Source organism: Protopterus annectens, chromosome 10.part0, assembly GCF_019279795.1.
Source record: "Protopterus annectens isolate FY-2018-M chromosome 10.part0, PAN1.0, whole genome shotgun sequence".
Classification (NCBI taxonomy): domain Eukaryota; kingdom Metazoa; phylum Chordata; order Ceratodontiformes; family Protopteridae; genus Protopterus; species Protopterus annectens.
The window spans coordinates 831356855-831370455 of record NC_056744.1 but is presented as its reverse complement, the minus strand read 5'-3'; the positions used below and the strand labels follow the sequence as shown (position 1 = coordinate 831370455).

General features: G+C 43.9%; 1 protein-coding gene across 1 annotated transcript in view; it reads right to left on the bottom strand.

Annotated features, from left to right (window-relative positions):
- The window catches only part of TSEN54 (tRNA splicing endonuclease subunit 54), a 667232-nt gene that overhangs the window by 239990 nt on the left and 413641 nt on the right, over nucleotides 1-13601 (bottom strand). The window contains exon 7 of the mRNA XM_044086814.1: nucleotides 4504-4589. Coding sequence (XP_043942749.1) covers nucleotides 4504-4589 — 86 coding nt within the window. The remainder of the gene's footprint in view (nucleotides 1-4503; nucleotides 4590-13601) is intronic.

The following is a 13601-nucleotide window of genomic DNA, read 5'->3' as shown; positions in this document are numbered from 1 at the left end:
TCAATGTAGCAATTAGTGGAAACTGAGTTTTTCCAAAGGGAATGACGACGCATTTTTTTGCATTAAGCTTAAGGCAATGGTTTTGACACCAGTTGTTGGTCTCAGTGAGGTCATTCTGTAGGATGTCTATATCACTGTGGACTTAATGGCACCTAGCTTGCAATCATCAGCTAACTTCGTCAGCCAGAGTCCCTCCGTGTTGGCCTGGACTTCTGAGAAGTAGATGCCAAACAGGAGAGCTCCCAGGACCAAACCCTGTGGGACTCCACTGTGACCTCATTTTTTTCATTCTAGTGATGAGATCTTAGATTTGATAATGTACAAAAATGATGGGAAGATATCAAAAATATAAAATAATAATAATCCATTGCCTTCCTCCAGTATGCAATGTTAATGATAATGCTCAAATGTATTATTCTATCATGTAACCTACAAAAATCGCAAAATATAGTTTATGGACAGATGTGAAGAGCTGAAAAATATACTACTGAAGAGGTCTATAGGGCAGCGGAAATAATGAAGCAAAGCTTTAGAATAAGGGGATACCCAGAAAAGTACTGCAAATAATCCCTAGTAAAGCAATGGTAAGGACAGCAGTTTTTAAAGGATTTGGTGGTGGTAATGCCACTGTCACTACTTACAGATACAAGGAAAATGAATCCCCACAAGGGTGTGCTGTTGGTTTGCAAATTAATAAAGTCAAAGCAGTGCTGCTCTTACACTGTTAATTCTAACAGTATAAAACAGAGTTAAGAGAATACTGAAAAAAATTTAAGGGTTACCCTAATATAATGAGAATTACAGGGGATACGCCTGCTTTTGTAAATCTTAAAAAACTGAAAGAACATTTTAATTATGAGGAGAAGAAAGCTTCTGTTGCTGTTAAAAGGGGTACATGGGAGGCATACGAAATGCATTTGCTGAAGGCAAATTTTACATGGTCCACCAATATTTTATAGTTCTGTTACCAAAGTTTATGGTAGCCCTGGTTATTTCAAATGCAGTTCCACTACTGTGATGCATTTTTCATAGCCATCTTAGTGCATTTTTTTATATAGGGGGAAAAGACACTAGAATGCTGAAAACCAGAATATATGAGTATTTATACACCATGAAGACAGGCAATATAAACACTTTGCAAAAAAGCATAAGTAAAAATTCTGCAGAGATGTAAACGTTTTTATTTATGTGTTAGATAAAGTAGATTTGAAATTGAGAAAGGGAGATGTGAAAACTCTGGCAGAAGTGAACAGATTGTAATGACAAATTTTACTTAATGCATGTGCATAATGAGGATAGAATGAAGTTATAAATTATAAATGTGTTTTAAAATCAAAACAGCTGAAACTGATTTTATTAGTTAGATTAGGTCATATAATCAACTACTGATTATATTTAAACAGTTGGTTAATTAATGGTGGTTAGCTTGACAGTCTGTTATTCTGAAAGATGACAGAAATATATCGATAATAAGTTTTAAGTGAATAAATTACGCTTCACTCTTTTACAAAATCATTTTTACTTTATTTTAGTACAGCCATTTGTCACATTGAGCCTTTTTTCCATTATGATTTCTGAAACATGTTTTCATTTGATGCCTTATTTTATAAAGCTCATGCATTCTGTCTCATTTTACTAATTCGGTTCCCTCCTGGTTAAGCATGAAACAGCAAAGTGAGTGGCAAAGATACAAGAGCACGAATCTGTATTAGTTAAATAAATATTATGCTTGTTATAGCCTATTATAATATGCTTATTAGTGGGCATGCTTTTAATAATCACGCATTAGAGTTTTACATTTAAGTTGAAAAATGTACAAGACAAAAATATTTCTTACAAAGCTGCAGGTTGTGCCCTTTTCAATCCAATGTCTGTGTAAAAAGCAGAAGTAGCCATGCTTCTCAAAGACATGTTTTAACAATCTTAACAGAATGGGGAAGGTAGTGTATAAAAATGAACTAAAAAATATCAATCTTCTTTGAAAAGCTAAAAAAAATATATATATTCCTTGAAAACATTTCAGACAACTCAGGGAAGCTAAATGCCATTTTTGATCAATGTCATAAGATTTCCAACAAGTAGGGCGTAACTAGGGAAATTATTTTTCTGAGCTATGATACAGAATCAGAATTGCCTAGACATGGTAAGGCCTTACTGAATCCAATTATGGTGGCTGCCAAAAAAGCAATTAGTAGAAAAAGGATATAAAAGTTTAAACTAACTGTACTAGAAACAGTGAATATAGTAACAGAGTTAAAACAACTGAAATTGGGATCTTTAAAAAAATAGTAGGAACAAATTACATAGGAAAAAATGGGGACTGTGGGAACAATACATACAGATTAGGAATGAGGTTTAAAAGAAGGCAAGACTTGAATGAGCTATGTAATGTTTGACTGACTGCTTGGGTAGATAAGTGATGCATAGTGTTCGCAACTAGACTTATGTCAATATGGTTTGTGATATAAAACGCTTGCAGCTGGGATTATGTCAATGTGGTTTGTTTTCATTTATATAAATGTATGATTGGTTGTGTCATAAGTGATTAAGATGTTTCTTGTTTAAAAAAAAGTACCACATGTTCACTTATTTTATATATGCCAGGGCACTTAATTAGTTTGCCAAACGTACTCTCTTCCCTACTTTTTATCAGGACTCTATTTTGATAACCAGTGCCCGACTTTCTTTCATGCATCAGGATTTAAGTTGCTTACTTTATCCCGATTTGATTGATTGATTGATGCATCAGGATTCAAGATGACAGCTTGAACCTGATATGATTTAATTTAATGGATTAACTGCTTGATTCAAAGACTGTTTGTCAAAACTGTGACAAAAAGCCACACAGCCAGCTGTCAATGACTAGTCATCAACTTGAAATATCATTTTCAAGTGACTGTTACATTTAGCAGATTTTCTTGGGGGAGAAGGAGATGTCACACTTACTCCAGTTCAGGGAACAACAATGATGAGGTAGCTAACTTTAAAAAAATACACCATGGGTAGGCTCTCTCATGCAAAAATATGTGCACAGACTGCATCGATGCAAAGAGGAACAGTATAACAAAGCATCCGTTAAAGTCTCCATATATCCATTAATATAATGTTTATTAAAACTGATTTTAAACATCAACCTCAGGCTCAGTTTATTCAAACTGTCATTTTTCATTTAATATGTTCTAAATTTAATTAATTTCATATCTCAGAAGCAGCTCTTGGCCTCATCTCTGTTGCAGGCTTTTGTAATGAGAATACACCCATGTTCAGTGAATGCATGGCCCAGTAACTGTAGAAAGATGCTGCAGTCGCAAAGAGACAAAGGCTATAAATGTATATGTATCTGTGGTAACCAAGGAGGGGAAATTAATAAATCAGTTGAAAGTTGTGCAAACAATATTCAGGATAGAACTTCAGTGTCATTACCATCTGTGCCACTGACAAGCCTGGAATATTATCAGCTCACTGGCTATACCACAAAGACAGATCATGTTTGAGATACACCAAGCAGCACAGTCAAATAAACAATCCTTTGCTTTAGTAACTGCAGAGACACATCTCCTGAAAATAAATTATTGTAAATCACTGGGGTAGGCACCAAGCCAACTGCTTGTTTCTGAATATTAGAAGTAGTGGGCAATGACAGAATTTTTTTTTCTAGGAGATGAAGCTTAAGACACAGTCGGTCACAGGCTGCTGGCCTCATGCCATCAGTAGGATTCAGTGGAACCTGAAAACTGCTGACCATATTATGAGATGGGACTGTACTCGCTCATGGCCAAAAGAATTCTGCCAAAAAGCAAATATGATTTAACAAAAGGGAAGAGCCAATAAAAAATGCTAGCAGCTCATTCAACAAAAAATAGTTGCCTCTGTAAAAGTACATTTTTGCCCTTCAACAAACATTTTGTCCCCTCTTACTCTTACATTCCATCTACCTATTCATTCTTTCATGCAACTTCATCAGTGCTTGGGTGGGAGTAATACTATGTAAAGACGATTTTCCAAGACGCACAGGGGATAGACATTTTTTTCTAGGGCTTATGGGATACCTCACACCAGCCTTAGGTTGAGAACTCCCATGCACGTCAATCTGACCATTCACTTTACTGTGCAAGATCCAATGCCTACTACAGTGTGCGAGTTGCTCAGTGGCTGCTCATTCCTATTTCCACATAGAGAGTCAAAGACACCCTACTTCTGACAACAGTCTAAGTTTGTAGCATGAATGATTTGCCATCCACCATCACCCGACCAGACAGGTGAGTTGGTGTCAGCCTCTCACTTCTATCCTTTCAGTACCATTTCTTTCAGCACCTAAACTGCAGGTAAAACTAGAGTAATCTGGGCTGCAGTCAGGACCTTATCTGTCTGCACCAAACTAACATAACTCAAATTACGATACAGCTAAAAACATCTTTCTAATGATACATGTACATCGTTAACATGACAAATTCATTAATATTCTAAGACCCTCACGTTCGTGCTTGTCACCTGGTGCTTAACTTTCGTTTCCTCTTGCGGTGACGTTGCCTGAGTCCTTATCACGAGGATTCAGATTTAACCGTTTCTCATAAGTAGTTGCAACCATGCTGTGAAGACAAAAACAAACAGTAAACTGTGAAACTTTTACTTTAAAAGCATAATAAATGCTGACCAGTATTACTCATACAAGTAAAATTATTTTCACACAACATAATTAGATATGTCACTATGTCAGGACTTACTTTATTTTAGATCACCCTTAGAAATAATAAGAGTTAAAGGCAATAAAATGCCTTTCAATTTTAGCTTATGAAAGAAAGGTCAACAGTTACTGAAAGAAATACAGTACAGATAAAGTAAACAATACAATATATACACATACACACACACACACATTACATATAATATAACTATGAGAGGAAATAAAACAAACAAGTATAAAAGTTGCTATACTTAAAATATACATAAAAATAATATTACAGAACACTTAGCAATACTTTATCATTAACAGATCTTTGATACAACACTGTCAAGGGAAATGGGCTGGGGGGGGGTCACAAATGAAATGAAGTGATTAGGCTCTGTCTGCACATAAGGAATTTGTACTTCCTGGAGAGAGTGGTACATCACTAGTTAATTGACAGAGATAATTGAGCAAGCACAGTTTAGAGTACAACTGAGTAAAGTTTCAGCATAATAGTATATAACCAAATCCTTTTGAGACTCACACTCATGATTTATTTAGAGTTACAGCTCCTCTCAAGGGGTAGTCTAATGAACCTTATTTTTTGCAAATCAGTGTATCACCTCCTTAACTGGCTACACAGACTGTCTATAACCCCCTATATAACACAGAGGAACAGAAAAGCCTTTAGCAAATAAGAAACCAGGAAAGGCAGTTGAATACAGCATTATTTTTGTTTTTTCAACTCTTTCAACTCTGTACTTACTAAGTCTTTCTATATAACCAACTCAAGAGTTTTACCTGCTCTCTTAGCTGTCAACAGTATGTATGAGTCTTCAGCATCTGTATCATCATAATCCTGCTGTATCAGATTAATCTTGCTCTTATATCAACTTAATCCTGCTCTTAACTACACCACCAAAGACTTGTATCTTAAACTGCTTGCTCATCACTCTATATACATACTTCCAGTTAATGTATATTATGCTTTCCTTTTTAATTGATGTTAAGTATCTGATCTCTAAATTAGAAGTTATGTACTCACCATAACGTTCCATCTGAGTAGGTGTATTCATTTGTCTGCAACCTGTGGGTTATGGATCCGATATCGGATCCGAACCGGCATGGTTTACCAGCTATGGATCTGAGCTCTCAGCTCCTCCCCTCACCCATAATGCCCTGCTCTCCCTACATGACCTCAGATCGAGTTTGCCAACAGCATGAACACCCTGAAAAGGGTAACACATATTATGCAGGAAACTGAAAAAGGCCAGGGGGATAGGAGGGCGGGATGGTTGCAGACAAATGAATACACCTACTCAGATGGAACATTATGGTGAGTGCATAACTTCTAAATCTGAAGTAGGAGATTCATTTGTCTGCAACCTGTGGGACAGAGTCCCCAGCTACCTGAATCTTGGGCGGCCATCATGGAAGGATATTCCGGAGCACCGCGGAGCCAAAGGATGCTCTACCCCTAGATGTAAGATCCAACTTGTAGTGGGAAATAAAGGTATGAGATGAAGCCCAAGTGGCTGCTGCACAAATATCATCTAGAGGAATCCTAGCCTTAAAGGTGGCCGAGGTAGAGACTGACTGGGTTGAATGGGCATGTACACCCTCCGGTGCGGGCCTTCCAGAAGCTTGATAAGCCAATAAGATGCACTGTGAAATCCAGCGAGATAATGAGACTTTAGAAATTGGCTTGCCCAAATTAAATTTAGCAAAGGAAATAAACAACTGGTCGGATTGCCTATGACCAGCCGTCCTGTTTAGATAAAATCTAAGTTGCCTGTGAACATCTAAGGAATGAAGCTTGTATTCACCCTTGTTTTGATATTTAGGAAAGAAAACAGGGAGGTTAATGGATTGATTAATGTTTGCTTCAGAAGCTACCTTAGGAAGAAAGGACGGGTTGGTCCTGAGGTATACACGGTCCGGATGAAAGACCAAGTAAGGAGGTTTGGCTGATAATGCTTGAAGTTCTGAGACTCTCTTGGCCGAGGTAATGGCTACTAAAAAGGCCTTCTTGAAAGATAAAAATTTTAGATCTGCCATAGCCGCTGGTTCGAATGGGGGAGCGGTCAACGCCTGGAGGACCAAGGAAAGGTCCCAAGGAGGAACCACTTGCTTTACAGGGGGCCTGAGAAGGAAAGTACCTTTTAGGAAAATCATACACAATTTGGCAGACATCAGTGGACTGGAGTCATGACCAATATGATAATGAGAAATTGCCGCAAGTTGTACTTTGACCGTGGAACTGCTGGCACCATCATTAAAAAGAGTGGCTAAGAAGTCAAGCACCAGAGGAAGGGGAACTGTGAAGGGGTTTAGGACTTGCCGCTCCGCCCACAAGGAGAACCGTTTCCACTTACTGCGGTAGACTTTCCTAGTGGATGGTTTATGAGCCGCCACCAGGATGGCCTTAACAGGGATGAAATACCGAGTCCTGATCAGGAGTGGAACTGGAGCAGCCAAGCGGTCAGCTTCAGGTTGTCCAGGTTCGGGGTGATAAGCGGGATGGAAGAGATATCAGATCCGGAATGGGATCTAGAATCCAAGGAGGATTCACTGAGTGAGACCTTAGGAAAGGGAACCAGATCTGTCGAGGCCAAAATGGGGCAATGAGAATCATTCTGCACCCCAACCGAGAGGCTTTCTGAAGAAGTTGGAGCATCAGAGGCAAGGGGGGATAAGCATAAAGAAGACCGGGTGGCCAAGCATGCACCAGAGCGTCTCTTGGGGTACCTCCGGGAGGAGGTATTAGAGTGAAAAAACTGTCGCACTTGGTGTTTGAGGGAGACGCAAAAAGATCGCAACAAGGAGTTCCCCACCGTGCGAAGATGCATTCCGCTACCTGAGTATTGAGAGACCACTAGTAAGGGGTGAGAATGGTGCGACTGAGTTTGTCCGCCAGGATGTTGGACCGACCCGGAATATGCGTTGCTATGAGAAAGCGGTTGGTGGAGATTGCCCATTCCCACACTCTCATGGCTTCTCGACAAAGAGGGTAAGACCTGGTTCCTCCTTGTTTGTTGATATACCAGACAACAGACATGTTGTCCGATTGAATCGCAATTGTTCCCAAGGGAAGAAAGGCCTGAAGTGCTAGCAATGCTAAGAGCACTGCTCTCATCTCTAGAACGTTGATATGCAGTAAGGTCTCTGAATCGTTCCACGTGCCCTGGACCTTCCGGCCTGCAAAATGCCCCCCCCACCCGAGGCGGGAGGCGTCCGTGGTCACCGTGGCGAGAGGGGGAGAAGCACAAAAGGGGCGGCCTCCGTGGAGATCTGGGGAGTGTAGCCACCACAGGAGGGACTGCTTGCAAGCCTTGCTGATCGCAATGGGATGATGCATAGGAAGAGCAAGATACGACCACTGAACTAGGAGCGTCCATTGAAGGATGCGCATATTGAACCTGGCGAGAGGAAGAAGCGCTATTGCTGCCGACATGGACCCTAGGGCCCTCAGGACCAACTCCGCCGGAACTGAGCTTGAGTGGAGAATGGCCCGCACCTGGAGTTGCAGATTTTGAATTCTGTCCGCAGTGAGGAAGGCTCTTAATCTCCTCGTGTCTAACCTGGCACCTATAAAATCTATGAACTGCGTTTATTGTGATGCCCAGACGGGGAGCAAGATGGAGAAAGGAGTCTCGCGCCAATAGTAGTAGATGCCTTGTTGGGGCGTTGAGAAGCCAGTCGTCCAGGTAGGGAAAGACCTGCACCCCCTGAAGCCTCAGGTGGGCCGCTACCACTGCTAATACTTTGGTGAACACCCTGGGGGCTGTGGTGAGACCAAAGGGAAGGACCCAGAATTGGTAGTGACTGGCTCCCAGCCGAAGCGGAGAAACCTCCTGGAGCGCCTGTCCATTAGTATATGGTAGTACGCATCCTTGAGGTCTATGGAGCACATCCAGTGATTTTCTCCAAGACGGGAGAGAATAGATTGCAACGTAACCATCCGGAATTTCTCTTTGGGGACTGTCAGGTTCAAGAGTGAAAGGTCTAAAATTGGTCTTAGATCCCCCGTCTTTTTTGGCACTAAAAAGAACCTGGAGTAGAACCCTGATCCGATCTGGTCTGGGGGGACGGGCTGGATGGCTCTTTTCTTTAGCAGACGGCCAATTTCTGCCAAAGCGGCCTCCCACTGACCGGGTGGAACGTCGGGCGGGCACTTCAATTTTGGCATGTGACGAAACGGGATACGGTATCCTCTGGATATGATTTAGAGGACCCAGCGGTCTGTTGTTATGGACTCACATGCCGCTAGGTGCTCCGAAAAACGTCCCCCGACTGCCTCCAGAGTGGAGCAGTCGGGCAACCCTTCAGGGCTGCTGCGCGGGCCGTTCAGAGAAGGGTTCTCTGGACCCGAAGTTCCTGGGAGCACCTCTGCCCCTGGGGCGGCATCCTCCCTGTCCTCCTCTGCCACAGAAGGACTGGTTGTCCGGAGCGGGCTGGGATTGCTGCGACTTCCGGAACCACATCTTCTTCTGGCCCTTTTGGTTCCTAGAATAGGACCTCTGGGGCACAGAAAAGTGGATTCCGACGGCAGACAGCGTCTTCCCGTCCTTTTCGCTCTGGGTCAAGGTATCGTGAACAGATTTGCCAAAGAGGGCAGAACCATCGAAGGGGGCATTCGCAAATGACGCCTTGAAGGGCTCCGTGAAATCGCAATGACGGAGCCAGGCCTGACGCCTAGTAACTAGGCCTGCCCCTGCGGCTCTAGCGGCACCTTCCGTAGCGTGGGACAGTAACCGCATAGAGGTATTAGTGACGGACCTAAGAGTGGCCATGCAGGTGGAGTGCAATGCTTTGTCCTCTTCCGACATGGACTCTGGGGGGAATGCAGCGTATTCTTTAATAAGATCGCGCTGCATCCTAATCACATGTGCCAGGTAGTTCAGCCTTACTGAAAAGGTCGCCGAACTAAACATCCGCTTCCCAAGCGGTCCATCATCCGAGACTCCTTGCTCGGGATGGACTGAGGGACTCTCCTGAGCAAGTTCCCTCTTGGTGGCAGCCGCCAACATGGCATCTACCGGAGGCCCCTTACTCCAATGGGCACGGTCAGCCGGGGACTGAATACGGTCGGGCCTTTTCGATTGGCTCCATGGTGTCTGGTTCCTTCCATGCCCTGGTGGTAATGAGGTCCACCAGGGGTTGGCAGGAGGGGACACCCAAGAGGTAGACGGGCCCGCTTCAAATGCCTCCAAGAACACGGACTCGTCCGAGGAAGACTTGGGGGCAGGCCACCCCCCTTATGCGGAGCATTTCCATGATGTCTCCAAATGAGACATCCTCAGGGGTGATCTTGGGAGCCTTCCTTCCTCTAAGTCCGTGTCTTCTGTTACAGACTCGGGAGTCAATGTGCCTCCTTTTGCACGTATGTTTGCGGGGGCATCCTCCGGGGGGTTGTCAGAGGACTCCTCGCAAACAGTGACCTGTTCCAAAGGAACAACTTGGGGCATAGGAGCGGGCTGTCCCAAGGGCCGGATGGTGGAAGCCTGACCCAGTGCAGATGGAGCGCGGGACGGAGCCGAAGCAAGTGCCGGGGGTCCGGAGACCCTCAACAGAGCCCTCACCACTACCTCAAACGCCGTAGAGGAGCCGACCTTGACCAAAGGATCCGACAATCGGCTCTCCCTCAGATCCGAGGTGTGGATCGGAGCCGGCGCCGAAGCGCTTGGATCCGAGGGGACAGTGCGCTCCGACACAGACGGCGCCGAAGGAGCACTGATCCCCCGGATCCGAAGCTCGGATCCAGGCTACGAGAGGTCGGATCCGAAGCACTCGAGGGCAGGGTCGGATCCGAAGTACCGAGTACTATCGGCGCCGACCCACCCCGCCCGGCTGCTCGGCTCCAACTGCTCCGAGCCCGGGTAGCGGGTCGGAGAAGGAGCAATAGGTTTAAAGAAAGGGGTCGAGCTCCCCCCCAGAGGGGGGGGGAGGCAAGAGCACTCCCATCTGCATCTGGGCCTGGATGAACCTTATCATCATCCGGTCCAGATCAGCGTCTGATAAGCTATAGGTTGATCTCGACGAGGCTACCGAGGTAGGCCTTGAGTGCCTCCTGGATAGCCTCGACGGAGATCGGGTCTCCTCCTCCTCAGGTCCCGTGAAAAGCACACGGGTGACTGGAGCCGAGGGGGAGAACCAGCAGACAGGAGGCCGGAGGGAAGCCAGCTTGGCGGGCCGAAACGGAGGTCTCGGCCGCCGCTTATGATGCTTCTCCCTCCGGTCCTTCTTTCTAGCTTCCTCTCCTCCGAACCAGTACAGGGAGGTTGAGTCCCAGGAGGAGGAGGGAGCGGTGTGGAGGTAACCGTGACACGGTTCCCCGAAGGAGCGGAGGTCGGAGCCGAGTCCGGGGGGCAAAAGTCCCACCAGGACCAGCTTAGACCTCCGCTCCTTCAATGCCCTGGGGTTGAACCCTGCACAAATGGAACATCCAGAAGTGAGGTGTTCAACCCCAGCATCACACCGAGTGTGGCCATCAGCAGGGGAAAGCTTATGGCCACACTCGGAGCATTTCGAAAAAACAGCCTTAGGTTGTTCTGACATCCTAAGAGCTTAAAATTTACTTAAACTAAAGGTAAAAAGCAAAAGTAAATTAAACACACAACAGGCCCAAACACACACTACGCTACCAGCGAGGGGAAGGAAACTAAGTAAAAATTATTAAATTGACTAAACAAGTTTAAATATCAAAAAGGGAGCCTAAACTTTCACACAAACTTTCAAAACAATTAAATTTTAACACTGAAAATACTTTAGATAACCACTTAGCTGAAGAGCTCGAGAACACAAATCTGGTCACCAGCGTGGCAAACTAGATCTGAGGTCATGTAGGGAGAGCAGGGCATTATGGGTGAGGGGAGGAGCTGAGAGCTCAGATCCATAGCTGGTAAGCCATGCCGGTTCGGATCCGATATCGGATCCATAACCCACAGGTTGCAGACAAATGAATCTCCTACTTCAGATTCTATGTTTTTAATGCTCTTTAGTCTTATAAGGATACTCTACAAGTTGTTTACAAATGTGTTCTAGGATTACAAATATACTGTTCTTATGTTTATGTTTTTTTTTTTATCTACGTTGGAGCTTTTCTCACTGGGCCTCCACTGAAAATGGACATATATCCAGTTGAACTAGCCCGGTCAACAAATGTAAAATAAATACATTTTTTTTTTTTTCTCTTCACTTGAAGAGCAGGTGTGGGGGTGGGGGGATTTGGTAGGGTCCGATTGGCTGAATTACTGTAGGAGTCTAATAGAAGACATTTTTTTTTTTTTTTTTTGCTATGGGGTAAGTGTGGATTGGGTAACGTACTACAGAAAACCTTCCTGCATTTCAGTTTGCATTAGTCCCCCCCCTTTTTTTCTTTTTGCTTTTCACTTAAACTGTGGGGGTGGGGCGCTAGTTGAGCCAGCTACACTTTTGGTTTACTACATTAAAATGTGCAGTCTTACAACACAACATCTTCCTTGTGTAAACAGATAGGTTAAACTGTCTGTCCATCTTGTGAAAGGAAAAAAAAACCTCTGGAAACAGAAGAGTTGCTTTTTCCCTCTGCTAAATTCAGGTCTCACTTTGAAACATGATAAGTGTTTACACACACAAGTAATGTAGATCTATGCAGCTTTTTACAAAGATGTGCCCAACTGTAACTTTAAAATGTATAAAAAAGACAGTCATCAGTTAAAAGGATTTGTTTTAATAAGGGGAATCTCAAATCAGCTCTTTTGGGTATTTGCTTCAGGAATATTTTATGGTCTAGTATAGTCACCTTGTTTACAATGTATCATTTCCTAAGATGTTCACTTCCTTTGTATATCAGGGCTTGCTGGAACACGTGATAGAAACCAACTTTTAAGTTAGACTGTTAATTTGGACCAGGGTGTTCTATATGCAACTGAAAGCCCTCCAAGTGTAGCATCTCTAAGCCACTGAACACCTGTTCGCTTTGGGTCTCCCCCCCACTTGTAAGAGCAAGGAATCCTCTCACTCCAGCTAAAAGCAAAGAAAACTCTAACCAGTAATCATCCCAAAATAGACTGCAGCCCCAGGTTTAACTCCAGGAACCTTGTTGCCACTTGTGTAGTAGCCACTGAGCACCTGATCGCTTTGGGTCCCCCCCCCCTCACTTGTGCGAGCAAGGAATCCTCTCACTCCAGCTAAAAGCAAAGAAAACTCTAACCAGCAATCATCCAAAAATGGACTGCAGCCCCAGGTTTAACTCCAGGAACCTTGTTGTTGCCACTTGTGTAGTGTAGGTGCCAGCTTTTGAGACTACTGTTATGCCTTGTTAAAATCTGTTACAGTCAGTTAGAGTGCATACCCCAGGGGCAACAGCTGCAAACCTTCTTCCTCTTAGCCCACCCCCATCCCTTTCATCTGTTTCACTGTTGATAATTTGTTTTATGTTAAGGTATTGATTGTTTTTTACAGTTGCTGTGGGTGCAGCCTCATTCCGTTCACCCTCACTACGCTCAGGCTCACTTAGGTCTCCTCCCATCTCCATTCCCACCCACCCTCCAATATCATTTCCTTTACACCTAAAACCTGTTTCCTCCTACCAAAACACTCCTCCCCTTCTTGTTCCTCACAAATACTCTAGCCTACTTCCTACCTCCAACATAGAATCCCTACCTCCTCCACCGCCTCTCTATATACACCACCCTATAACCAGTAACTATTACCTATAATTAATATTTTTAACTGCAGTAAATATGCATATCTGAATGTAGTACAAATAAATTGACAATATATAATTCCCATTTACCTTATCCATAGTCAAGAACATCACTACAGATAAAGTAGCAAGTATCCCCGCCGTATTTACTAACTTGCTATCTCTGCTACCCTCTCTTAACTAGAGGATACCAATTACCTGACCAATACTTCTTGCCCATACTGCAGCTCCCTAACACATAGGTAG